Source organism: Vombatus ursinus, unplaced genomic scaffold, assembly GCF_900497805.2.
Source record: "Vombatus ursinus unplaced genomic scaffold, bare-nosed wombat genome assembly UNPS02014158.1, whole genome shotgun sequence".
Lineage (NCBI taxonomy): Eukaryota > Metazoa > Chordata > Mammalia > Diprotodontia > Vombatidae > Vombatus > Vombatus ursinus.
The window spans coordinates 4,730,071-4,755,111 of NW_020953936.1; the positions used below are offsets into that span (position 1 = coordinate 4,730,071).

The 25,041-nt window shown below is 37.1% G+C and overlaps 1 protein-coding gene across 4 annotated transcripts in view; it reads left to right on the top strand.

The window, feature by feature from the left end:
• Positions 1-25,041, top strand: part of TDRD7 (tudor domain containing 7) — a 116,262-nt gene that overhangs the window by 41,795 nt on the left and 49,426 nt on the right. For all 4 annotated transcript variants that reach the window (XM_027859037.1, XM_027859036.1, XM_027859038.1 and 1 more), the window contains 4 exons: positions 3,373-3,446; positions 6,159-6,376; positions 21,628-22,223; positions 23,772-23,958. In XM_027859037.1, the coding sequence (XP_027714838.1) occupies positions 3,373-3,446; positions 6,159-6,376; positions 21,628-22,223; positions 23,772-23,958 (1,075 nt within the window). The remainder of the gene's footprint in view (positions 1-3,372; positions 3,447-6,158; positions 6,377-21,627; positions 22,224-23,771; positions 23,959-25,041) is intronic.

Consider the following 25,041-nt stretch of genomic DNA (forward strand, 5'->3'; position numbering starts at 1 on the left):
CATCTGCATCTTTATACCTGCAGGGTTCAGCTTTTTTGGCCACCTCTGGCATATGTGTTCTGTTTCTTTTCTTTCTTGGTCTATAAAATGAAACCACTTTTTTTCTTATATTAATGAACAAACAAAAGCATTTATTAAGTGGCTACTTTGTACCAAGTTCTGGGGATTCAAAGATTAAAAAAGAGACAATCCCTGGCCTCAAGGAGTTTACATTCTAATAGGAGAAAACAATGCATATAGGAGAGAGGTAACCAAGAAAGAGAGTTCTCAGCTAGCATTGAGAGTGGGGCAGATAGTGAAATGGCCAGGCTGCATGACTGAATGGGTTGGGGAGTTGTCTTTGATTCCCTGTTTATAGTCTCAACCTTTCTTTTACACATCTTTGGGTTTCGGGGAAGACTTGGCACTGGACTCTGACAGTAACTGATGAAGATTCTTTAGTGTTGGCTTTCTTCAACTCTACTTACAACCTTCAGGATTGCATGGTCTTGGCTTTAGCTTTCCAATTTTAACAGTCCGAATAATTAAGGTGTTACTGTCCTCTGAACCTCAATCTATTTTGACATTAACCTCTTTGAGTTAATCAGTGAAAATTTAATTAGCACATACTATATATAAACCACGGTTCTGAGGCATTATTAGCATTATAAAATTTTATAATGTACTGTATAAAGATGATTAAGAGCTCTGGGAAATTTAGTAGAAAAATCATTTTGACAAATAGAGGAAAAAAGAGTTGGGCATATGTTTGACATGCATGAGTAATAAGGAAAAAGAGGAAAGACCAGGAATGAGAAGAGAAAAGATGTTAGGGGAGAGGGATACTTGAAAATAGGTAAGGGAAGAGACTTGCAAGGGAGATGGAGAGAAACAAACAGAAAGTGGGGAAGGTGATGATCTCTACCGTCTTTCCGTTAATTCTTGTGTGCCATTCTGACTATTACGCGTATGTATTGCCTCCTACCCCCATTTACCCCAATGGCTGCCTGAAATTGACCCCTTCACTCAACATCAGAAGCTCTGATCCCCTCAGCTACCAGCAAACATCTCCTTGCTTGCCCAATGCTTGCAGTCTTTGTTCCATTCTCCTAATTGGCCAAGACCTCTCATTTCATTTATTCGGATTTTCCTAAGCATGTGTCAGACTTGGCAGACCTCCCAACTGCCCCTAGCCTCACATTCAACCCTACCTAGTTTAGGTTCATTGCTTTTGTTGTCAATTCATCCTCTATCTCCTCCATCCCATTTTTCCTCATGGTACCATAGAACTAAAGCTGAAAGAGACTTTAGAGGCTATTTAGTCCAACCTTCTCATTTTTGTAGATGAAAAAACTGAGGTTTTAAAAAATTAAGCCAAGGTCATACAGGTAATGAGTGATAGAGGTAGAATTTGAACCCAGGTCTTCTGATACCAAATCCAGTTCTCTTTCCATTATAGTATGCTTCCTCATCAAAGTAATCTGTCAAAAATTTATCAGTAACTGGATGCTTTAACATCTCAGTCTTTCAATATCACAGTCAAGTGTTAAATTGAGAATATTCCAGCATCCTCAATGAAGAATATCTTACTTCCAGAACTTTCAGCTATACAGATAGTTGGTTTTTTTAATTAATATAATAGTATAAATAATATTAATAGTATGATTTGTGAGCAACTAGCAGACACTTCATTTAAAAAAAATGTCTTAAGAATCAAGTGACAAAAATTGGATTCAATTCATAGCTCAAATTTCCTCACCCTGATCTAAACCTTTCTTGTGCCTAATTATTTTTAAGGTAATATTTTTCTCTAGGTTTTTAAAATTTTAACTATGAATGATTATAAAACTATTAAAGAGTCAAAAGTGGCTTTGCTCTGTGAGGCTTTCACAAATACAGGGCAATGTGACTGTTCTTATGTAATAGAATAATGAGAGATTTTACTTTCAAACTTTTACTTTAATGAGATTCATGCTTTAATGAGATAAATGCTTTTGCTGGCTATTCATGCAACTTATTTTTTTCATCAAAATTAATTTTTATGACTGTCTATGAAAGATAAAGAGTGAATGTGACCAGTTGAACTTTCTGAAATGCTAAGCACACTCTCCAAAAGACTTTGAGGGTACTTTTAAAAAATATTTTTCCCCAATTACATGTAAAAAGCAATTTTTAACATTCTTTTTTTTTATTTTGAGTTCCAGATTCTCTCCCTCCCTCCCCTCCTCTTCTCTTTCCCTGAGATGGTAAGCAATCTGATATAGGTTTTGCATGTGCAATCATGTAAAACATAGTTCCTATTAGTCATTTTGTGGAAGAAAACTTGAACCAAAAAAAAAAAAGGAGGAAAGTGAAGAATAGTATGCTTTGGTCTGCATTCACACTTTACCTGTTAGCTGCTGCTTAATGGACAAAAACTTGGTTGGAGAGATTTAGTTTATTATTCTATGGAATTAGAGACTTTATAGAATCCTACAATTTTAGAACTTAATCAGTAGTTTTAGTCATGTCTGACTCTTCGTGACCCCATTGGGTTTTTCTTGGCAAAGATACTGGAGTGGTTTGTCATTTCCTTCTCCAGCTCATTTTACAGATAAGGAAACTGAGGTAAACAGGATTAAGTGACTTGCCCAGGGTCACACAGTAGGAAGTGTCTGAAGCAGATTTGAAGGCAGGAAGATGAATCTTTCTGACTCCTGGCTTGGGATTCTATCGACAGCGCCACCTAGTGACCCATTTGAGAACTAAAGGGGACTTCTTGGCCAATTTGATGTCTAAAAGTCCTTTCTTATTCTGCAGCTCTGATTCTAAATCTCTCATTTTCCTACTAATAAAAGTGAGACTCCAGAATTTCTGACTTGCTTATAAGTGACAAAGTTAGACCAGAAACGAGGTCTTTTGATTCTTAGTCTAGTGTTCTTTCTGCTACCCTATGCTGCCTCTTTCATCAACTCCCGTTTGGGAGATTCATTAAGCCCTAAATTTATTTATGTGGTGAGTGAAATCCCAATACTAATTTCTGAATGCTTTTTAATCACAAGTGTTCTTAATTGAGAATTTCTCTATAGACCTCCATTCGTCTGAAAGTATTTTTCTTTTTTATTGTTTTCCAAGTCCCATAAGAAAGATGGGGAACTCTCAAATTTCCAAGATCAGGAAAAGCTATTTACTTATTTCTAGATACACCATATAGAGATTGATCTTTCTAAATCGGCAAATTTGGTGAATTGGTAGTCAGTTGCTTCTGTGCTTTATTTCTTGGCATCAGTGCTTTTTTTTAAAAAATTTTAATGAATGATGAAACTTTAAGAAGACTTTAAATGAAAAATACAATTTGAAGTTCTAATTACATATAGCTATAATTTTAACTGTACGATTTCTTTTACTTTTTAGGTCTAACCCAAAAGCATCCCTTCCACCAGTATTTCAGGTGCATCTGTCAAGAAGTTCTCCTAAAGATATAAATGGTATGTATCCCCTCCTGATACACCTTAACTGTGTTCCACCAAGTAGGCCAAAGTTATCTAGCCGTACCTCTGGGAGGGAGCACTTTTCTCCTTTTAACCTTGTTTTGACACTCTGTAGATGCATCTCTTCCCTCTCTGCAATTGCAGAGTACCCATGTAGCTGCTTAGGTGTTGTAATTGGTTAAGAAGGAATAGAGAAGAAATCAGAATATGACAACCCCATGAGGGTAGTAGTAAGTAGTATTTTAACTTTGTATGACCACATTGATAGCTTGAAAATATATTTTTGGTTCTGCCTTCTACTTTAAATCTAAGATTTTTTTTTAAATTGCTGCTTTAGATATGACATATACCAAACAAATAGAGGTAATATTATATATCATAATAATTTTTCATGAGAGCACATCTAGTTTTTTCAGTTGGTCCATCAGAAATATGATTTGATTTACATGTGTTTGTTTTGCATTCTAATATTCCAGAAATACATTTTGTCAATAGAGTCTTATTAGAATAATGTATTAGTCCAGTAGTTTTTAGACTGTTTTGTCAATTGAAGTTCTAGGGACTCTGTGGGGAAAAAAATTCATAGTGGCAGATTTTACTTCTATAAGCCATTCAATTTCAGGCAGGGATGGGAAGATATTTTTAAAGAAACTCACTTCTTACATAGGAACCCATCATTAACATGGATGTTTTTTATTTGAAAATTGGCTTTTGTTAGCTTGTGTTTAGTTTACAATTGCAAAGTCAAAAGAAATTTGGAAAGTATTACACAACTCTTAAAATATTAAAACAAGTTGCTCCAGTTTAACTCAATCCATCTCCTTTTGGGTAGGCAAATTAACTTAGGCAAGTTAAATAACTTTTAGTGAAAAAGAAAACTATGCAGATTTGCTTAAAAAAATCATATATATGTCATATATTTAATGTCTTGCAGATTTTCACTTATGTAAAATGAGTGAACAATATGCATTTAGTAAATAGAAAAGTATTATGGAATGATAGGTGGCTAAAACCAAGAGGAGGAAGTGACTCTTATTCATAGAATTAATGTATTTAAAGGTCAGTATAGGGTTGTAGAGCCGGATACCAGCAGGTCTGAAAAGATCTAATTCAGTGCAGAAGTGACCAGAGGATACTGAGCCAGATCTTTAGTCCAAAGACTCTGAGAGAGTCCTGTCAGTTTTACCACTAAACTAATCACCTACGATGGTGGTCTGTGAACTCTTGGGAGGAAAGCCTTGAGTTGTGAGCCTCAGATTGCTGCACCTCCCTAGATTCTTCCCAACCTTGTACAGGATCCCTTCAAATAATCCTATGCCTGGACTACTGTCTGGAGCAGCACTTTGTAAACTGTGGGTTGCGACTCCAGGGGGTTCCAAAAAATTTGGCAATAGTAAAAGGTTTCTGAACACGCAATGACCAAAAATTAATTAAAAATCAAATGTGTAATGAATACCAGGTGTTTTTGGCAGCGCTTGCTCATGTTGTATCAGGCAGCTTCACTGCACCCTTGCATACCTTGCACTGCACGTGCCCTCAGGGCACACAACACCAAGGACCACTGCCAAAACTGAAACTGAAAAGGGGTCTCCAGTGGAAAAAAGTTTAAGAAGCCTTGATCTAGAGTACTGAAGAAAAGGGATCTTTTTTGTGTAATGATATTAGCATGCTATAGTGGAGAGAATCCTAGTTTTAGAATTAAAAGCCTTGAGGTCTTTGGCCTGTCTCTGCCACTTCCTAGGTTTGGCCAGTCACTTAATGGCTCAATTTCCTTACCTGTAAAATGGACATAATAACACTTTGCTACCTTTGCTAACTACCTCTCACAAAATTGTTGTGAGGATAATGTAAGGTAATGGGTATGAAAGTACACTCACAAATTACTATGTAAATGTAAACTTTTGTTACTGTTGTTTGTCATAGACTGATCACTTCCTTGGACTTGTTTTCAAAAAAGATTTACTCATTCTCCTTCTTAAAGGGGAAAATTTGCAGACTGGGCAAGTAATTTTTACAAACTAAAGCATTTAAAAGTTCTAGCATCCATAAAATTTATGAGTTAGAACATGTGTCATTGCCTCTCTACCAATATTGTGTAAAACTCATTTTGGACTAGAGGTAGAAAGCTTATTTTTGAAATGCATATTTTATTAATTCTTCCATAGCAATGCTATTTGCCTGTTGTTTCTGAATAAACTGAAGCAGACTTACAGAATGCTAACTGTTATATGTATAACACCTCTTTGTGTGGCTACTAGATACCGTCCAACCTGTTTGACTGGCATGGAGGTGAAATGAGTTTGCTCTTCTCCTTTGCAACTTAATCTTTGTGCCTGCCATATTCCGCCTTATCAGACCTTGAAGCCCTTGTTGTGTAGTAGACTAATGAGCAGAAAAAGCAGTAGACAGATGAGTGTTAGAATGGAAAGACTGGGTTTAGCGCCAGAAGAGCTGTGTTCAGATCCTGAGTCTGCAACTTAACACTGCCTGTATGACTTTGGGAAAGTCACTGAACCTCTCTGGGCCTCAGTTTCCTCATCTGTAAAATGAGGGTGTTAGACCAGATGACCTTTGAGTTCCCTACCAGTTCTAAGTCTATGATCCTATGGTTCTAGGTAAGGTACTGGGTAACAAAGTGTTTTTTTTTCCTTCATCTTTACACAAAATACTGAGTGTTTTGGTTAATTCTTTCAATCTTTTGCTTTGAAGATAATTTAAATGAGACTATTCAAAAAACAAACATCATGCCTCCTGTGTCTAACACTTATAAAATGGATGAGGTTCAGATGCGAATTAAGGAGATACTAAACAAGCATAACAATGGCATTTGGGTGTCAAAGCTCCCACAGTTTTACAAAGACCTGTATAAAGAAGAACTTCACCAAGGAGTTTTTCAGCAGTTTGAACACTGGCCTCATATTTGCACGGTAGGTTTTCTTCTTTTTTACCCCACCTCCCCAAATAAAGTGTTATAGCAATGATACTTTGTCAGCCATATCAGCTTTTACCCAAGGAGTGCAAAGTATTTTATAGACATTGTCTCGATGTTGGCATATTTGAAGTTGATAAATAGCAAATGTTATCACAGTATGGTAGATAGAGGAACATAAATGTACGGAAGCTAATAACAGTATCCATTTTGGAAAATCTCTGTCAACTTTTTAAAAATTAAATTGTATTTTTTTAATCAGCAAAAATTCTCCTCCTTTCTTTCATATCACCCCTTACCCACCCAATTGAGAAAGAAAGAAAAACAAAGCCTTTCTTACAAACATGTATAGTCAAGAAAAACAAATTTCTGCATTGGCAGTGTCTGCCCCCAAAAAATATTTCTCAAACCTCTCAGGAGGGTGGGTGAGTAGCATGTTTTGTCATGAATTCTCTGGAATCATTATGTTGATTACAGTTCCTAAGTCATGACTGTTTGTCTTTACAATATTATTGTCATTATATAATTGTTTCTCCTGATTTGTATTAGTTCATACAGATCTTCCCAGGTTTCTCTTATTTGTCTTCAGCACATTGTTGTCATTATATAATTTGTTCTTTTGGTTCTGTCTCATTCCACACTCTGAGACCTTTACCTATCTATCTGAATATAAGTAACGTTTCATCATTAGCCCTCTAGAATCATGGCTGGTGGTTACATTGATAAGAATACCTAATTCTTTCAGAGTTGTTTCTTTGCCACTATAAGAAGAGGAACTGTATCTAGTTTTGTACATCCTCAGTGAGAGTTTGTTTTGTTTAAGACTAATCCCTCAATATGAAATCCCTCCCATTTCCCCCTCCTCTAATTGTCAGCTGCTCCACCCACTCCTTCCTTTTTGTTTGTATAGATTTACTTCTACTTCTGTACCCATTGTGTGAGATGATTCCCTAACTTTCCTCTCCCTTTTCTGGTTTCTTCTTTTTCTCCAACATCACTCCTAGGTCCTTTGTCTGAATAGACTCCCTATATGACTCCTGTTGATGACAGGGTCATAGAGGACACTTGTATCCTCTCCCCATATTAGAATGTAAATAGCATATCCTTGTTTAATTCTTTATGATTATTTACTCATGTTTACCTTAAAAAAAAAACTACTGTGTTTTTATTTCACAGTTTCTACACAGCTCTGGTATTTTCATCAAGGATGCTTACAAGTCCTCTCTTTCATTAAAGATCTGGTTTTCTCCCATGTAGGATTATACTGTTTTGCTTAGTAAGTTATTCTTAGCAGTAGGCCTATGTCCTTTGTCTTCTGGAATATTGTATTCCAAGGTCTTTGTTCCTTTATGATGATAGCTGCTAAATTGTGTGTGATTCTGACTGTATCTCCTCAGTGCTTGAATTCTTTTTTTTCTGGCTGCTTGCAGTATTTTTTCTCCCTTACCTGAAAGCTCTAGATTTTAGCTGTAACGTTCCTAGCAGTTTTCATTGGGGGATTTCTTTCAGGGGGTAGGTTGTGAGGTTTTTTCTATTTTTTATTTTTCCTTCAGGTTCTAAAAGATCTGCACAGTTTTCTTTTATGCTTTTTTTTAATATGATGACTAGGTTCTTTTTTTGGTCATGGCTCTCAGGTAATCTAATGATTCTCCAGTTATCTCTCAGTTTCTTTTCCAGGTCAGGTTTTGTTTTTGTTTTGTTTTGTTTTGTTTTGTTTTTTTGCCATGTGATAATACCTTACATTTTCCTCTAATTTTTTCCAGCCTTTTGACTTGTAAAAAAAAATTTTTTTGTTATGGAGCCATTAGCTTCTGTTTGGTCTGTTCTAATTTTCAGGGTATTTGTTACTTGGCCATGGTTTTGTACCTTTTCTGCTAACCTGTTCATTCCCTTTCCAATTTTTGCTTCCATAGCTCTCATTTCTTTTCCAGTTTTCTTCCTCTAGCTCTCTCATTTCATTTACAAGAACATTTAAAAACTTAAAAAAAAAACTGACTTTATGTCTTCCAGGAATTTCTTATTGAACCAACCTGTGTTTTTCTGTGGTGATGAAACAAATCTTTTGGGAATGAATTGTCCTCATTTAAAAACAGTATTTTAGATTGATTTTTTAAAAAGTATCTAGTTTTCCCTTATGCTGTTAAACAACTGCTTTCCCTTCATACTTGATCTGTGTGCTAGTCTCACTAATAACTTAGTTTGGCTCTTAGATCAGAGATAAAAGAATAACTAGAAAGATGTAAATCAATTATTAGTCTACTACAAATATGCCAATTGAATCAAGTTGAGTTGGATGATAACTTTTTTTTCTCACTGTTACTTAGATGTGAATTGATTTGAGTTGCCTAAAGCCAGAGGCTGTTGTTGAGAGTCACTTTGGTATAGCATTTAACAACATTGCCCATCCCCTCAGACTTTGCCAGGCCCCAGGGACAACATGTCTGCTGGGAATGGGCTTTGAATGGATGAACTCATTTCATATCTTTAGCCTAGCTGTCTATTTCTTTTGGTGTGAGGTTTGAAATCCAGAGAAATGAATTACAGTATATCTTTAATGAATTTGTATAAACTTGTTTTTAAATGAAAATATACATACTCTCAAATTCTAACTATTACTAATAATATTTGTTTAAGATTGCCTTTTGTAGTAGTCTTACAAAAGTGTACAAAAGAAAGTGTGTGGCAGGAACTTCGTAATCCCTGCATAATCCCCATAATCCCCTAATTTATACCAGATAATTAAATATTGGTGTTATCTTAGCATATGTTGTAATTTTTTTTCTTCAAAAATTTTAGTCCTAATTTGAAAATCTGAAAATAAAAATCCGCCCCCCCACACAAAACTTTTTTGTCCAGAAATTCTTTGGGGACAAAAATACCCCTAAAGATTTCCAGCTACATTACAAGAACCCTCTGAGGATAACCCTTCCCTCCCCTCCCCCACACAAGTATGGAAAGTGAGTTAGGTAACCGAGACCCCCTTCCATTTGGTTCTTGGTAGCTACTGCTACCTGGATGTTTGATGGTGATATCCTATCAAAATCATATGTGGTGATTTTTTTTGTTTGTTTTATTGATGGTTTTTAACATCATATTCATTTCCAAATATATTCTTCCCTTGTAACAAAGGTTTAAAAAAGGAAAAACAGTTCATGAAAACCAGCTCACACATCACCCACGTCTGACAACATACATAACATTTCGCCCCTGTAGTTGCTCACTTCTCTGATGAAAGGAGGAAAACTAATTTTCTTAGCTCTCCAGGTAGCTAGATAGTGCAGTGGCTAGACCTGAATTCAAATCTGGCCTCAGGCACTTACTAGCTGTATGACCTAGACAATAACTTAACCTCTGTTTGCCTCAGCTTTTTCATCTGTAAAATGGGGGTAATAATAGCACCTACTTCCCAGAACTTTTGTGAGGATAAAATGAGGTAATGCTTGTAAAGAACGTATAGGACAACAGTGCCTGGCAACAAAGTAGGTGCTTAATAAATGCTTGTTTCTTTCCTTTTCCTTTCCTTTCCTTTCCCTTTTCTTCCATTCTTTCCTTTCCCTTTCCATTTCCTTTCCCTTTTCCCTTTTTTTCCCCCTTCCTTTTTTTCCCCCTTCCCCATTCTTTCCTTTTTCTCTTTCCTGTCCTGTTTAGCTTGATCATTAAAATTATGTGGCATTTAACTTCATTTGTTTGCTTATATATTGTTTTCCTGGTTCTGCTTACTTCTGTTTTCAGCATTTCGTATAAATTTTGCCATGCTTCTCTGAATTCTTTATATTCATTGTTTATAGTGCAGTAATATTCCATTGTATTCATGTACCACAGTTTAGCCACTTCCCAGTTGATAGGACACCCTATGTTTTTCTAGTTCATTGACATCATATGAAGAGCTGCAGTAAATATTTTGGTATACATGATCCTTTTTTTCTGTGCTTACCTTCTTGGTATATATTCCTAGCAGTGAAAACTCAGGAACAAGGAGTATAGACATTTTAGTTTCTTTCATTTTTTAAACATAATTCTAAATTGCTTTCCAGAATGGTTGGATCAATTTACAGTTCCGCCAGTAGCATATTAGTGTTCCTGTCTTCCCATAGACCCTCAACATGTGACTATTTCCAAATGGGTCATTTTTGTCAATTTATTTCAATTTGCATTTCTCTTAGTGACTAGAAAAGTCATTCATATGGTTGTTAATAGTTTGTAACTCTTCTTTTGAAAATGTTTGTTCATTTGTTTGACCACGTATCTACTGAGGCTTATAGTATTTGTTCCATAATACCATGAGCCTCAATAGATAAGCATTATGGTATTATATATGGTATCATATATTTTGTTTCATGGGGGTACCTTGGTGGTGCATTACAGCACAGGGCCTAGAATCAGGAAGACTCAACTCCCTGAGTTTGAATCTGGCTTCAGACATTAGCTGTGTGACCCTGGGTAAGTCACTTAACCCTGTTTGCCTCAGTTTCTTCATCTATAAAATGAGCTGGAGAAGGAAATGGCAAATCACTCTAGTATCTCTGCCACGAAAACCCCAAATGGGATCATGAAGAGTCAGACATGATTGAAAAACAACTAAACAATTTGTCACACACATATGTGCGCACATACACAGACAGAGGCATTCAGACCTGTATCTGAGACGTTTGATGAATTTTTTTCCCCATAGCAATAGTTTCCCTTATTTAAGCAACTGCATTAATTTTGTTCAGCCAAAACTTTTTAAATTTCATGTAACTGAAATTATCTGTTTTATTTTTTGTGTTCTCCTTTATATGGAAGTCTGGAAATGCTAGTGCCCCTTCATATTCCTACTTCTTTTTTTAATTTTTTCTATGGAAATTCTAGTCCTCTTGAGATTTAGATGACTTTTAAAATGAGTATTTCCTAACCTTTTTGACCTCTGAGGATTGTATTATGTTTTCTGAACTGGTGGGAACACAGAGACCTGTGAGAAACAGTGAAGCCTTGGTTGCTCATCCCTTTTTGGGTGGTGCTTTCAAAACTCGTGGTTCAGTGCCTCCATGGGGAGACATTTGTAGGTTATATGGATCATCCTGAGAACATTTATAGATGAAATTGGAGGGCGAACGACAAATAGACTTGAAATGGAGCAGATCTGCAGATGTTGACATATAGCAATTTATTTTCATAAGTAATAATAGTGGAACGACTACTTGTAACCACTACCCTCAGTACCCAATGTCATTTATAAAGGAGTGACAACACTGACAACTGAAATGAAGCCAGGAAGAGAGCATTTCGTTGATCTTTTGCTCTTAACTTTTTTATGTTTTATTCCACTGCCTTGGAAAAAGATGGAGTTGGAATTGTCAAAATTTGTGGGTAATGCAAATTTGGTAGGAATAATTTATGTATCAGATGAGAGTTTCGAGAAAGATATTGATAGGCCAGAAAAATGGATCAGGTCTAATAAGATGAAATTTCATAGGAATAAATGTAAAATACTAAACCATAAGTTCAAAAAATTTATTTCACTAGTACAGGATTTGAGTGACATGTCTAGGCAGCAGTGCTAGTGGAAAAGAACAAGATGTCTTGGTGAATAGTGACTTAATATGAATCAACAGTATTTACAAGGCAGTCACAAAATCTAAAGTGTTCTGGGTGTCATGCATCAGTAGAGAGCCAGGCACATAATTAGGAAGACCTGGGTTCAAGTCTAGGTTTTTATGTCTTTGTATCCCCAGCACCTAGCACAGCGCCTGAAAGCAAGTAAGTGTTTAATAAATGATCGATATAAGACTCTTAACGAATAATTATTCTCACAATGATAATTTTTTTCAGCAGTTTCCTGAGTAGCAATATCCTACATAGCATGAAATGGTGAGAGTCACATACTCACTATATAAAATCAGTGTCTTGAAAAATGTCTTCTATTAAGTGCAAGTAGAAGTAGGGTTTGATATAGACAATAAGGTTCTCCAGTTGCTCCTGTTTTACAGATAACATGGTGCTGGTTACATCAAATGCTGCTATACTCCAAGATCCATGGTTATGTGGTTTGGCTTGGTCATCCATACTGGAAAACCAAGGTAGATGAAGAACATATCCATATCCCAATTACAGCCTGCACTGGGATCACTGGATTAATTTATTAGTATATATCTTTGACAAGTTTTGCAAATGGAAAATTAACTTGGTCAGATTTAGTGATTGGGCTGGATCATATTTAAGAAATTGTACAGTGCTTTGCTATTCCTGTAGATCATGGAATACCACAGTCTTGGAAAAATAGAAATTGCCAGTGTCCCAAAAGAGAGCAAAGAGATACAAGGCTATAAGTAGGACAGTGATTACTTTAACACTTGAAGTAGCATGAAAGATGTTATCAGAAGACATTATGCCTAGAAAAGGAGTGGCAAGAGATGATAATTGGATAGTTTGTTATCCACCAAAAAATTAAAAGAGCCAGAGAAAGTCCCTCCAGTAAGTTATATAGATCCTTTATGAAAGACTTGGTCAAGAATTGTGCAGGATGAAAAAAAGCAATTTTTTTTTGCAACGTGCATCAGTAAAGGTTCCACTCATCAGTAAAAATCCCATTTTGATAATATCATGGATCCATTGAAGTATGTACATGGTTTGGCCAGAGTATGAGGCAGGAAAGTTAAGTCCAGGAACTCTCATGCTGGCATACATAGAAGATCAAAACTCTAATGTGCACCTGAAAAGGAATGCTGGAAGCAAACATATTGATAGACCAGAACATAAAATTCTATGTAAGAGCCCTAAGAGTAGGGCCTCACTTCCTGGAGAAGGTGGCCCTATTAATTGCTTGTTGCTTGAATTAAAAGGATCAACATAAGATCAGATAATGGAGGACTCATGACCTTATTGTCTTTCTTATCTCAATTGAGAGAGATGACGGCAGCAAGAAGAAGAAAAAATGAAGGATTAGTTCATTCCTAGAATAACAGCTGTTAAGGTACCTTAGAGATCATCTACTGACTAAATTCTAGTCCATTCCCCCTCATTTTACAGATGAGGAAAATGAGGCCCAGAAAAGTTATAATTTTCCCAGAATTCCACAGTATTTTCCTCCTAAATGTCCTTTCCACTGCATCACACTATATACTTCCCATTGTTTATGAAAGTGTTTATTGAGCACCTGCTGTGTGTAAGGCACCATGGTAGGTGTTGTAGAGGTGGCAAAGATGAATAAGTAAAGTTTACCTCAAGGTTCATACAGTCTAATAAAGAAGATAAAAGATCTATACAATACAATAGAGTATGAGCTAAGTAATAATAGAAGTACAAAATACTGGGAGTTGAGGAGGAAGAAATAGTATCATGAACGCTCTTCCAACCTCCTCATTATGTTGGACCCCACTTCTAATGGCACATATTAAAAAAAAAAAGTAATCCAGTAGCCCCAGCCTGTGTCCCATGATTCTATGATTACAGCTTCTGCCACAACCACTTTCATCCCAACATGTAACAGAATGAAGGAGGTCAGTTTTATTTAAAATTTTATACCATCCTGCTTGAGGAACCCCAGTGGTTTGATAGTAGTTAGCATTTAGAGTATTCTTCCAAGTCCAAACCTTACCAACAGGCTGTGTTAGCCTGAAACCATCATTCTGGAACTCTGGAGAGAAGATGGGCATTCTGTGGATAAAAGCACACTGATAGTTAAAAAAAGAAAAAGAAAAAAGAAAAACTAGCCTGTGTATACACTGGTATAGAAAAGAGAAAGGACTGGGTCATTCAGAGCAGAGAAAACCATCAGCAAATTCTGCTGCTCTGTTAAGTCCTTTGTAAAACACTGTGCTGATGGATTCAAAAGTAGAAAACTAGATTACAGTAGCCAGGAAATGGTTTAGAAAATTAGCTGATGGAAGTGCTTTCTGTAAAATGCATTCTGAAACCAGAGAGGAATGTGCTTATGGTCAGATTCCAAGTTCAGATCCCGCTTTAGACACTTAGTAGCATTTGACCCTGGGCAAGTCATTTGACCTCTTTGTGCCTTTGTTTCTTCATCAGTAAAATGGGGATGATAACATTTACCTCACAGTGTTGTTGTGAGGTTCACATGAGATAATATTTGTAGCATTCTTTGCAAACTTTAAAGTGCTATATAAATACTACCAGCTCTTAATATTTAAACAACCCCAGATCCTGACAGAGGTTTTTCTGATCGGGTCCTTAAGATGGAGCATGGGAAATCCATTATGTTTGTACTTCATTTTCATTTTAGAGTTGTTTTAAAATGGTCTCTGAGTTGTAAAAATACTTGTTTTAGCTACCTTTCTGAATTGAGGAGAAGTATCTGGAGAAAGTATTCCATTTAGTGGTAGCTGAGAGGTGCTAGAGTACCCTATTTCTCAGAAAGGGTGAAGTTAACCCTAAAAATAAAGCAGCTTTAATTTTATTTGGATGGGCCCCGGAAGCCGCTGAGAAGAAGGCTGAGCCTTATCCCAGATGAAGTGATGTTAACTTGATGACAAAAACAAATGTCACTGTTGAAGGAATAAGCTACCAGTGTGAATTCACCAGGGATGACTACTGGGAAGAAAGATCCAGAGAGGGACAGTTAACAAATTTAACATACAAAATAGATGTTTTAATTTTAATCCATACTTCTTGAAACATCAAATAATTGTTAAGGGAGAGAGCAATAATATACTCTCAATAGCATCACTGTGGGGCTTCACAGGTTTGACTGATAGGAATGTTACTTTTCATGCCCACTTCATGTCAAGGAGCAAAGGCTGTCTGGGGATGTCACCCACCACTGGATTGGCAGCCTTTTCATCTTCCCTTGCTCTGAAAACCCAGCTCCCTCAATCAAGACACAAAGAACTCATGGAGAAGAAACTTCATGGGAATACAGAGCAAAACACGTGTTCCCAATCATATTTGGAACTTTGGAGTGGGTTAATTCTTCAGTAACAGAGCACACTCCTCTGTTTTGTTCCTACTGCACTGTTCTCTCAGCCATGGCTCTCCAGTGCAAGAAGCACTTGATGCTGCCTACCTTGAACCCTCAGTTCCATTTTCACCCAGTGTCACTTCTAAACCATTTCTCCACTGCTGTTCCTCAATGCATTTTCCTCTCTGAGGAGCATACACTGTTTATACTACCCCTTTCTGTCTCTGGAATCCTCCAGTTTTCAGGTCACTTTTAACTTTCTTAGCTTCAGTGCCTGGCTTTCATATTCTTCCATCCCTATCACCCACTCTGGTTCTTAGAAACTTCTGTTGTTTATTACCCTGTAGGAATTTGACAATATGATTCATTGTCTCCTCAAGGCCAATAACTTTTTTTTCTACCCCACTTCAACCATTTTTCTTTACCAGCATCCACCTTGAGAGAGGGGCATAGACAAGCTAAGCTAGACTAAGCAGGAAAGGCCCCCAAACAGAAGGAGACAGGCAGCGTGGGCCACACTAGCTGAACTACCACCACCTCAACAGACATCGATGGAGACAGTGCCAAGCCCTAGAGCACTAGACATAAAAGTGCCCTTCTAGGCTGCTGACCATGGAGCCAGTGTCAAGGGAAACAACCCCTGGCAGGAAGGAAGTTGTCAGCAGCCCCTGCAGCTCCTGAAGAACACACAAAAAAAGTCTCACCACCAAAGGCCTTGGCCCTGGGAAATGGGTCAGCATCAGAAGTGCCTATGGTTTTATCTTTGGAAATGACTTAGCATTATCTGCTGTGCCCTAAAGATCATGGGACTTTCTGTCTATGTTATCTCCTTATTAGAATTGTGAACTCCTTGAGAAGCTTGGATTATCTTTTTTCTATTTGTATCTTCACTGCTTAGCATAATAGTGCTTTAAACACACTACACATTTAATAAATGTATTTTCTTATTCATTTGTCTCATGCAATTATACTACCTTCAAAGTATATAGCTTTGATATTCTACCTCCTAATCACAGCCTCCCATATTTGAACCTCCCATTCACAGTCAATGAATAATTTTTCTGCCTCATTCTGAACTCCAGTCCTTTGGTCCAAGTCTGACTTCCTCTCCCTTATTCCCCTCTCACCTTGATCATGCTTCTCTTGGCTCTATCTAAACCCAGTATTTACCTAATAGTCTGTCAATTTAATACTTCTATAAGTAGTATCTAAGATCCCTTGTTCGCTCAGCCTCCTGCCATTCATTCCCAAACCCAAATTCCCCTCTGCTCCATAAACAAATAGCTTTTTTTTTTTAACTTTAGTTTCCTCATCTGTAAAATGGGAATAATAGCCTTGCCTCACAGGAATTTTTGCAGATCAAAAGATATAATATTTGTGAAGCACTTTACAGACCTTTAATTGTTATATAAATGTTAACTATTTCTGCTTCAATCCTGTTCTAGAGCTTTTAAATGTCACTGGAGAAAGTCCTATTAAAAGCTTTCCAATTGCAGTGGGAAAAAAATACCAAAATTCAGCTGATTTTCACCTGTTGCAAATTCTTGGCACACCAAATCAGCTGTTCCGACATCTGCAGCAAATGATCTAGCTTCCCACCTCTTTGATTAAAATGAAGGGTATCTAATATAAACTTCCTCAGGTGCTTGCTTCCATTTCTCATAACTTCTCAACACAATTACATATTTTCCTTTGCTTGTGCCCTAGACAAGCTACATCCCATCTCCCAAGTCTATTTCTTGAGCCCTATCGCCTCTTGGCTCTTTTGGAAGCATTTTCAGTCAGGCTTCTCATCTACCTATAAAAGAGTCTTAGTCATCCCAGTACTTAAAGAAAATTCCTTCTGTTGAACCTTCTTTGCCAAATAACTGGCTTCCCACCACTCCCTTTTCCTTCACTGATAAACTTATTGGAAGAAAAAAAAAACAGTTGTCTATGCCCTCCTAGTGGATAGAGTGCTAGACTTGGGATCTGAGGAGTCCTAGATTTGAATTCTGTGTTTGACACCAGCAGTGTGATTTTGAGCAAGTCACTTAATTCCTTTGAGCCTCAAAGATCAAATATGATAATGTATATATGAAATACTTTGCAAAACCATATAAATGTGAACAATAATCATTCAATCCCTTGTAGTTTGGTTTCTGTCACTCTTTTGATGCTGTCTTTTCAAAGTGCCCTCCTAATTCCTAAATGCTGTGGCTTTTTTTTTTTAATCATAGTTGGTCCTTCCTATTGGCTACTCTTTTTTTTTGTTTGTTTGTTTCATTTCAGATATTTACCATATGGTCTTGGTTTTCTTCCACCTTCTCAAACTATTCTTTTTTTCCACTTGTTCTTCGTCCTCTTCCCAGCTTTTTAGTGTGGATGCACCCATAAGGGTCTTCCTACTGAGTTAATGTTCATACATGTGGTGGACATTTGAAGCACTCTGCAATCTGCCATTACCATACCATTCTAACTTCATCTCATATTAATTCTTTCCTTATATTCTGTAGTACTTACATTGGACTTTTGTCCCTCACCTGATGTGTACTACACTTTGTTTTCTCCATTCCTTTGCTTATACTTTTCCTTATCCTTTATCCCTGCAATGTCCTCTCTTTGGCTTTTGAATTCTTATCCTACTTTAAAGAAAATTTAAATGCTATGTCTTCCTGAAACCTTAGTTGATTTCACATCCCTTCACCATGACCTTTACCCATAAGCTCAATATAACACTCATTTTTTTAACTTGTAATGCACTTAGTGTATATTGCATCTATTTATGTGTCCCTTATCTCTTCACAAGCATAAAGACAAGGACTGTTTTTGCTGAACTTTCTATCTCACTTAGCACCTAGCACAGTGTTCCAGTGTTTGACTCTTCATTGTATCCTGAATTACTTCAATCGTAAAAGCTTACTTTCATAGTTCAACATATTTTAATTGTGTGTCTACTCACGAATGTATATGGTAATACAAAAGACACAAAGATGACCAGGACATGGTCCTTACCTTCAAAGCTTATAGTAGAGGAGAAAAATATACCAAAATAACTAGAATACAAGTGTTTTTAAAAGTCACCTGTTAATATTTAGTCATTTTAATAGAAGTGGGTGTTTCTGACTTCTTAAAGATCCCAGCACAACAGAGTAGAATCATTTCAATTCAACAGGATCAAATGTGTGCCAGGAGTATTTAGATTTAATATCTTAAGAAAATAATCTGTGTCAGTGATTACTATAACCAAACTATATAAGTCTTCTGGAGATGTCTAATTGGTCAGGACTCCACTCCCATCTTGATAATTGACTACATTCACCTAAGAATGGTAAAGATTGTCTTTTTTTCCAGGTTTCAGGAACATCTGAGAGATCTGAGATCATAGATTTACAGCTGAAAGCTTATCTCTAATAAAGTCTAGCTCTGAGACCAAGAGAGTTAAAGTCACAAGTAGTAGAGCTGGGATGGGAATCAAGGTCCTCTGACTCCATCTCCAGCATTTTTCTACTACATCACAGACTGAGTCTCCAATGGAGTGGGCTCTCGACTCAGTGTCACCAGACTGAAAAAGAGTGCCATCTTGTGGCTGCCGGAGATGTAAGCCTGATCCTGGACATTGCCTAATAACAGCCATATCAAATGACTGCAAAACCTCGAATGTTTTAGCCATAAAATAGCAAAAAATTATGAACCCATAAATAGAGTAATACACATTTCCTAGAAAATTAAATATGTGTGTGTATGTAGACACACACACATAACATACACACATACACATATATTTTCTGTTCAGAAAGAATGTTATTTGAGGTCTAGACAAACTCAGGCAATGCATCTTATCATTAGTAATCAAAGAAGAAAGAATCTGAACAGCCCAGTACAATTAAGTTTCACTGTTCCTCTTGCCATTTCTGATCTCCCATCAACCCTTTCTAATCACTGCCACTATTTTTTATGTTTGTTTTCTTTCTACTTTTGGCTGCCATTTTGTTTACTTGTCTCTTTGGTCACCTATTACTTCTCTGTTTCTCGGTTTTAGTACAGAAAGGCTGGCATATTTTTTAAGAGTCATCACCAGCCAATTAGAATAGCCCTTTCACTTGAAAAACCAATCATTGCCAGCGTAATCTTTGAGATTTGGAGGTTGTCTTGTAGTGTTCTGTTGTTAATTGTGTTAAAGGAATACCCTAGGCCCAAAAAGAGAAACTCTAAATGAAATAGTCTGATTCCAGATTACAAAAGCATTTATTGTCCGAGAAGAGCTTGCAAAAGAAAACTCACAAGGGAACAGAGAGAGAGACAGAGAAAGAGAGAGTTCTCAGCTGTTCAGAGGGGAATGGGAAAAGGGAGAGAGAATAGTTTCTAGAGGCTTTTGGGTGGGGAGCAGAGGGTTAAAGGAGAAGACATCTGTAGGTACAATAAGCCAGGGAGTAAGGTATTTGGAAAGTCCCGAGTCTGCAGCTGCTGCTCTAGGCTGCCCTGGAGTGGTTCAAAGCTAGTCTGACCTCAGCAGGCATCTCCAAGTTCATCTAAAGTTCACTTGCAAAGGATTACCAGTATGTCAAGCAGCCACTCTGGGCTTCAGAAATCCTGATTGGCTGGTTGTTGTATATTCCGTTGTAAAGAAGGGAAGTGCTAACATATTTAACAAGTTATTATAATCATTACAGAGCTCATGTCCACAGTTGCATAGGGGCTGTATATTTCACCATCAAAGGCAATTTTCTCATACTTCCTCACTCAGAATTGTTCTGGGTGCTTGAGGGTGCTAGGAAGCTAATCTTTGAATAACAGATTCTACTATACTGTGTTTCAAAGATTTAGATTGAGTTCTGGTGAACTTTAAAAGAAATAGAGAATTTTAAATCCCAAGTTAAAAAAATTCATGATATAATTTAAGGTAAGAGGTTTTTTTTTAATTTATTGCTATCTTTTGTTTCTTATATCACCTTCATTTTCAACTTCTTCCCCCTTTTCCCTACCCAAAAAACTAGTCTCTGTAAACAAAGAACCATAAAGAGGGAGGAAAAAGACAGGTCAGCAAAACTAACCAACATCACCTGAGCTGGACAGTTTTGTGGTGTTCCACCCCCACAGTGCCCCCATTTGTAAAAGGAAGGGAGGATGGCACATCTCAGCTCTCTTCTTTGAGGCTAAACTTGGTCATCATCATTACAAAGCATTCTGTTAGGTTTTTGTCTTTGCATTTACATTGGGTATATTTTCTTAGTTCTGCTTCTTTCACTCTGTATCAATTTACGTGTCTTATACATACTCCTATGTATTTTTTAGTTTCTTATGCTAGAGTAACAATTCCATTGCATCTATGTACCAAAAATTGTACAGCTCTTGCCCAGTTGATTGGGAATCTACTCCCACCCCCCCACCCCCAGTTCTTTGCTTTTACTGAAAGTACTGCTACAAATATGTTGATGAATATGGAACTTCTATCTTTGACTTCTTTGGAGTATATGCCTGTTAGTGACAGGTAGGTAGTACAGTGGATAGAGCATTCCTCATAGGTATATTTTTAACATATGCAAAATACATGTAAGGCAGTTTTTGGGGGAAAGACACTGGTAGCCAGGGGAACCAGGAAAGGCTTCATGAAGAAGGTAGCTTTTGAGCTGAGTTTTTAAAAAAGCTCAGGATTTTAAGAGGCAGAGGTAAGGAAAGCATGCATTCAAGGTATGGGTGACAGACAACCAGTGCAGAGGCACAGAGATGGAAGGAAATGAGCATTTATTAAACACCTACTGTGAAAGAAGGAAACAAGCATTTATTAAGCACTTATTATGTGCCAGGCTCTGTGCTAAGCACTTTACAAATATTATTTCATTTGATCCTCACAACAATAATAGGTGCTATTACTTATTTTACTGTTGAGGAAACTAAGGCAGACAGAGGTTAAGTGACTTGCCCAGGGTCACACAGTTATTAAGTGGCTGAGACCAGATTTGAAATCAGGTTTTCCTGACTCCAGGCCCAACACTCTATACACTGTGCACCCTAGCTCCCTCTAAAGGTAAATCTGGCTGGTGTGAAGAGGATTAGTGTGTGTAAAATGACGCTGGGAAGGTGGTAAGTTATGGTACCAAATGCATCATATTTGTCTTATGTCAAATGGTATCTTGGCCTTTCAGATTTAGAAATTGTCTAGGTCTTTAAAATAAATAATTGATTCATAGCCTAGTCAAGTGACTAAAGGGCTTATACAAGACACTGAAATTGAGGCATGTAGCAACAAAGGATAATTATGCAAAAAACTTTTACATTTTCTTGCGTAAGTTGAAAAATGTAAACAAAATGAAATTCACATTATTAATAATAATTGAAAATTTTCTTTGCTTTATTTTAATTTTTTAAAGGTAGAAAAACCTTACAGTGGTGGTCAACAGGATGTGCTTATTTATCCAGCTAAGAGAAGACAGCTTTTAAAAAGTGAAGCAGACAATGAAAAAACACTTCAGTCCCAGACATCACCTCCAAAACAAGTATCTCTTTCAAAAGAATTCTCAGAAGTTAGGTCAGCTTCCATTAATGATGACTTTAAGCAGAAGGTTGCAGAGCTCTTAGTGAAATATTCAAGTGGTCTTTGGGCAAATGCACTCCCCAAAGCATTTGAGGATATGTACAAATTAAAGTTTCCTGAGGATGCATTGAAAAATCTTGACTTGCTGTCAGATGTATGCACTGTAGACCACATTTCTGACAATCCTCAAAAGGCCATTCTTTATGCAAAACTACCAAAATGCACTGGTGGGAATCTGAATAACGCAAAGCAAAAAATAAAAGATGATGATATCACATCCATGGTTGAACAAGAATATTTGCAGATAGAAGAAGAAGAAAACCCTGACTTTTCCACAGAAGAAGTAATCGTTCCGCCTTTAATCATCCCAACTGAGCCATCACCTTCAGTTTTGGTAGTTGAACTGAACAACACAAATGAAGTTGTCATCAGGCAAGTATTGCTTTGTAATTCTCTCTTGTGTAAATGTTATAATTTGTGCCTAAAGCTTTTTGGCCGTGGCAGCAGTACTTGACCGCGGTGGTATGCCAGGTTCCATGAAATCTTCAACTCCAGTGAATCCAACAATACCTTAGTTTTTGCTGTACAGATTCAAGTAGTTGTCTATAGGAGCCTTCCCTTTAGTGCTGGAAAGAGGGTTAGAATTTAAGCAGAGTTTCTGAAAATGATGACTCCAAGTGGTCTTTGAGCTAATCTCTTAAAGCATTAATGCTTGCCTTGCTCTGTAAACATACCTTAGTGACTTAACCCACGTCACTAGTAAGTGACAGAACCAGGACTAAAGTGCAAGTCCAGTGCCCTTTCTATTAGACCCTGCTACCTCTTTCCCTCTCATCTGCATCTTCGAGCTCATATGCTCAATCTACTTACCTCATAAGATAGCACATAATAGGCTGAGAAAGGCACATGGTATAGAATTTAAATTAATTCTTACTGCTTTTTTGTTCTGGAAAAGGTGGTGACAATAAATTCTACAAGCAAAGAAGGAAATTCTACGAAGGAAGTGACAGTTAATTCTACGAAGTATACTTGAGCTAGAGAAATCACTATTCCTTCCTTAAGTGTAGGACATTGGTAGTGGCTGCAAGAAAGATGATGCCTGGCAGAAAAATATGAGAGGTATTAATGACACAAATATATGCAGCAGGGTAACTGTAACCCTCCCACCATAACTGGGAAAATAGTGAGATTTGAGAGGAACCAGTCTAAATTAGGCAATGAAAAAACAGATCTTGATGTCAGGAATTTCATTTTATAGAGATTGATCAGAATATTAATCATCTCTGAATCAAGAGTTTGTTGTAATTTTTCATACTGGATCACTAAGTAGGGGCTTTAAATGCTAAATTCTGTGTGTTTCAGACTATTTTCACTTGGTAAAAATTGAATTACTTTTCAAAATGAACTTTCTTATGACTTTGCTTGCATGTGATACTGGATTCCCCAGATTTTCACTGGGCTCCTTCATGCATACATGAAAAATCACATCCATTAGCCTTAATTCAAATCTAGTAGTAATGTTTAGCCAAAAGACATTTTCTGTCTCTGTCGTTCTTTGTATGTTATGAATTCTAAACCAATTAATAGCCTGATGCATTGGAATCACATTTCAGGGCTGCTTCAGGAGGAGAGTGACTTCATCACTGGGGAAGTCTCCAAGGAAGAAACTGAATGACCATTAGAGATAGGGATATTGTAGACAAGTTTCATAATTTGCATGTAGGCTAAGAAGCAAATGTCCTCTGAAGTTCCAACTCTTAAGATTTCTTTTTGTTCTGTGTGGTAGTTTGTTTGCATTTTATTGCATGAGATAAATCCTTATTGAGACAGTGCCGTCTTCTCAGGTTTTTAGTTGCTGCTGCTGGAAGGAATAAAGTGAGGACCAACAAAGGCCTTGCAGAAAGTACAGTAAAATTAGCAGTTTGTATGTATTCCCCTTTGGATTATTTCGTTTTCTCTTTTTCCCTGTGACTAATGCAGGTACGTAGGCAAAGACTATTCTGCTGCTCAAGAATTAATGGAGGATGAAATGAAAGAGTATTATAGTAAGAATCCTAAAGTGAAGTCAGTACAATCTGTATATGTTGGACAGCTGGTTTCTGTAAATGCAGAGGAAGATGCTTGGCTGCGGGCACAGATAATTTCAGTAGAAGATAACAAAATAAAGGCAAGTAACATTTTACTCTTAACACTTTAGAGGATTTTTTTTTTTGATGGGCAGTCAGGGTTAAGTGACTTGCTTAGGGTCACACAGCTAGTAAGTGTTATGTGTCTGAGGCTGGATTTGAACGCAGGTCCTCCTGACTCCAACGCTGGAACTCTATCCACTGTGCCAACTAGCTGCCCCATTTTTAATACACATTTTAATGCAAATATTTTTTCACTGCCTTCTTTGTTACATATAATTTTTTTCAGTAGATTAAAAAATTATCCCTGTCACTCTCATAATATCTGAATTCTTAATCCAGGAGTCAGGAACTTGTGCCCTCGAGGCCACAGGCTTCCCACCACTGTCTTAGACATTATGACCCTGTGAGTATCAATTTTGGAACTAAGCCTGTGATTTAATTGATTTAGGGGACTCCCTGAAGAAGCTGTCTATCATGCAGATCATCATTTGCTCAATTGTCTGAGGCACAGAAGAGACATGACCAGAGTCATACCGCTAATGTATTTCATAGAGAGGATATGAGCACAGGTTTTCTAGGCTGGCTCTCTATCCACTATGCCTTGATGCCTTCTTGCATATCCATTGTCAGTCAATTAGGAAGGGGTTCGTGTCCTCACTTATTGTGGTTAATACTGTAAATAGGTAAGGGATCTTCTTTAGTTTCCATCTTGTACTGCTCAAATCTTTCTAGTCCTTTAATTGAGAGAACCCCCTGCTTTCCTCTTTCCTCCATCCTCTCCCTACCATCCATCCAATCTCTGCTTTATGTAGAAGTGGATCTGAATGGGACTGTGGTCACCTTTTAAGCATTGATGCTATCTGCTACCTCAAATCCCTCTGAAAAAAGGGGTCTGAACTTCTTTTTCCCTTTCCTTTCTATTTGGGGTTCTCAGAATTTCCAAAAGAACTTATATCATTAAGTCTTAATTTTTATTCTTCTATTCTTTTTCTCCTTTTACCTGGGAGAAAAACTCTGTTGGTCAGCTTTTAAAAACCAAAATCCAGAATTTTTTGCCATGAGGACAGGATATTTTCCTATTTGATGCATGTATCATCCAGAAGCCTCTGAGGTTCATAAAG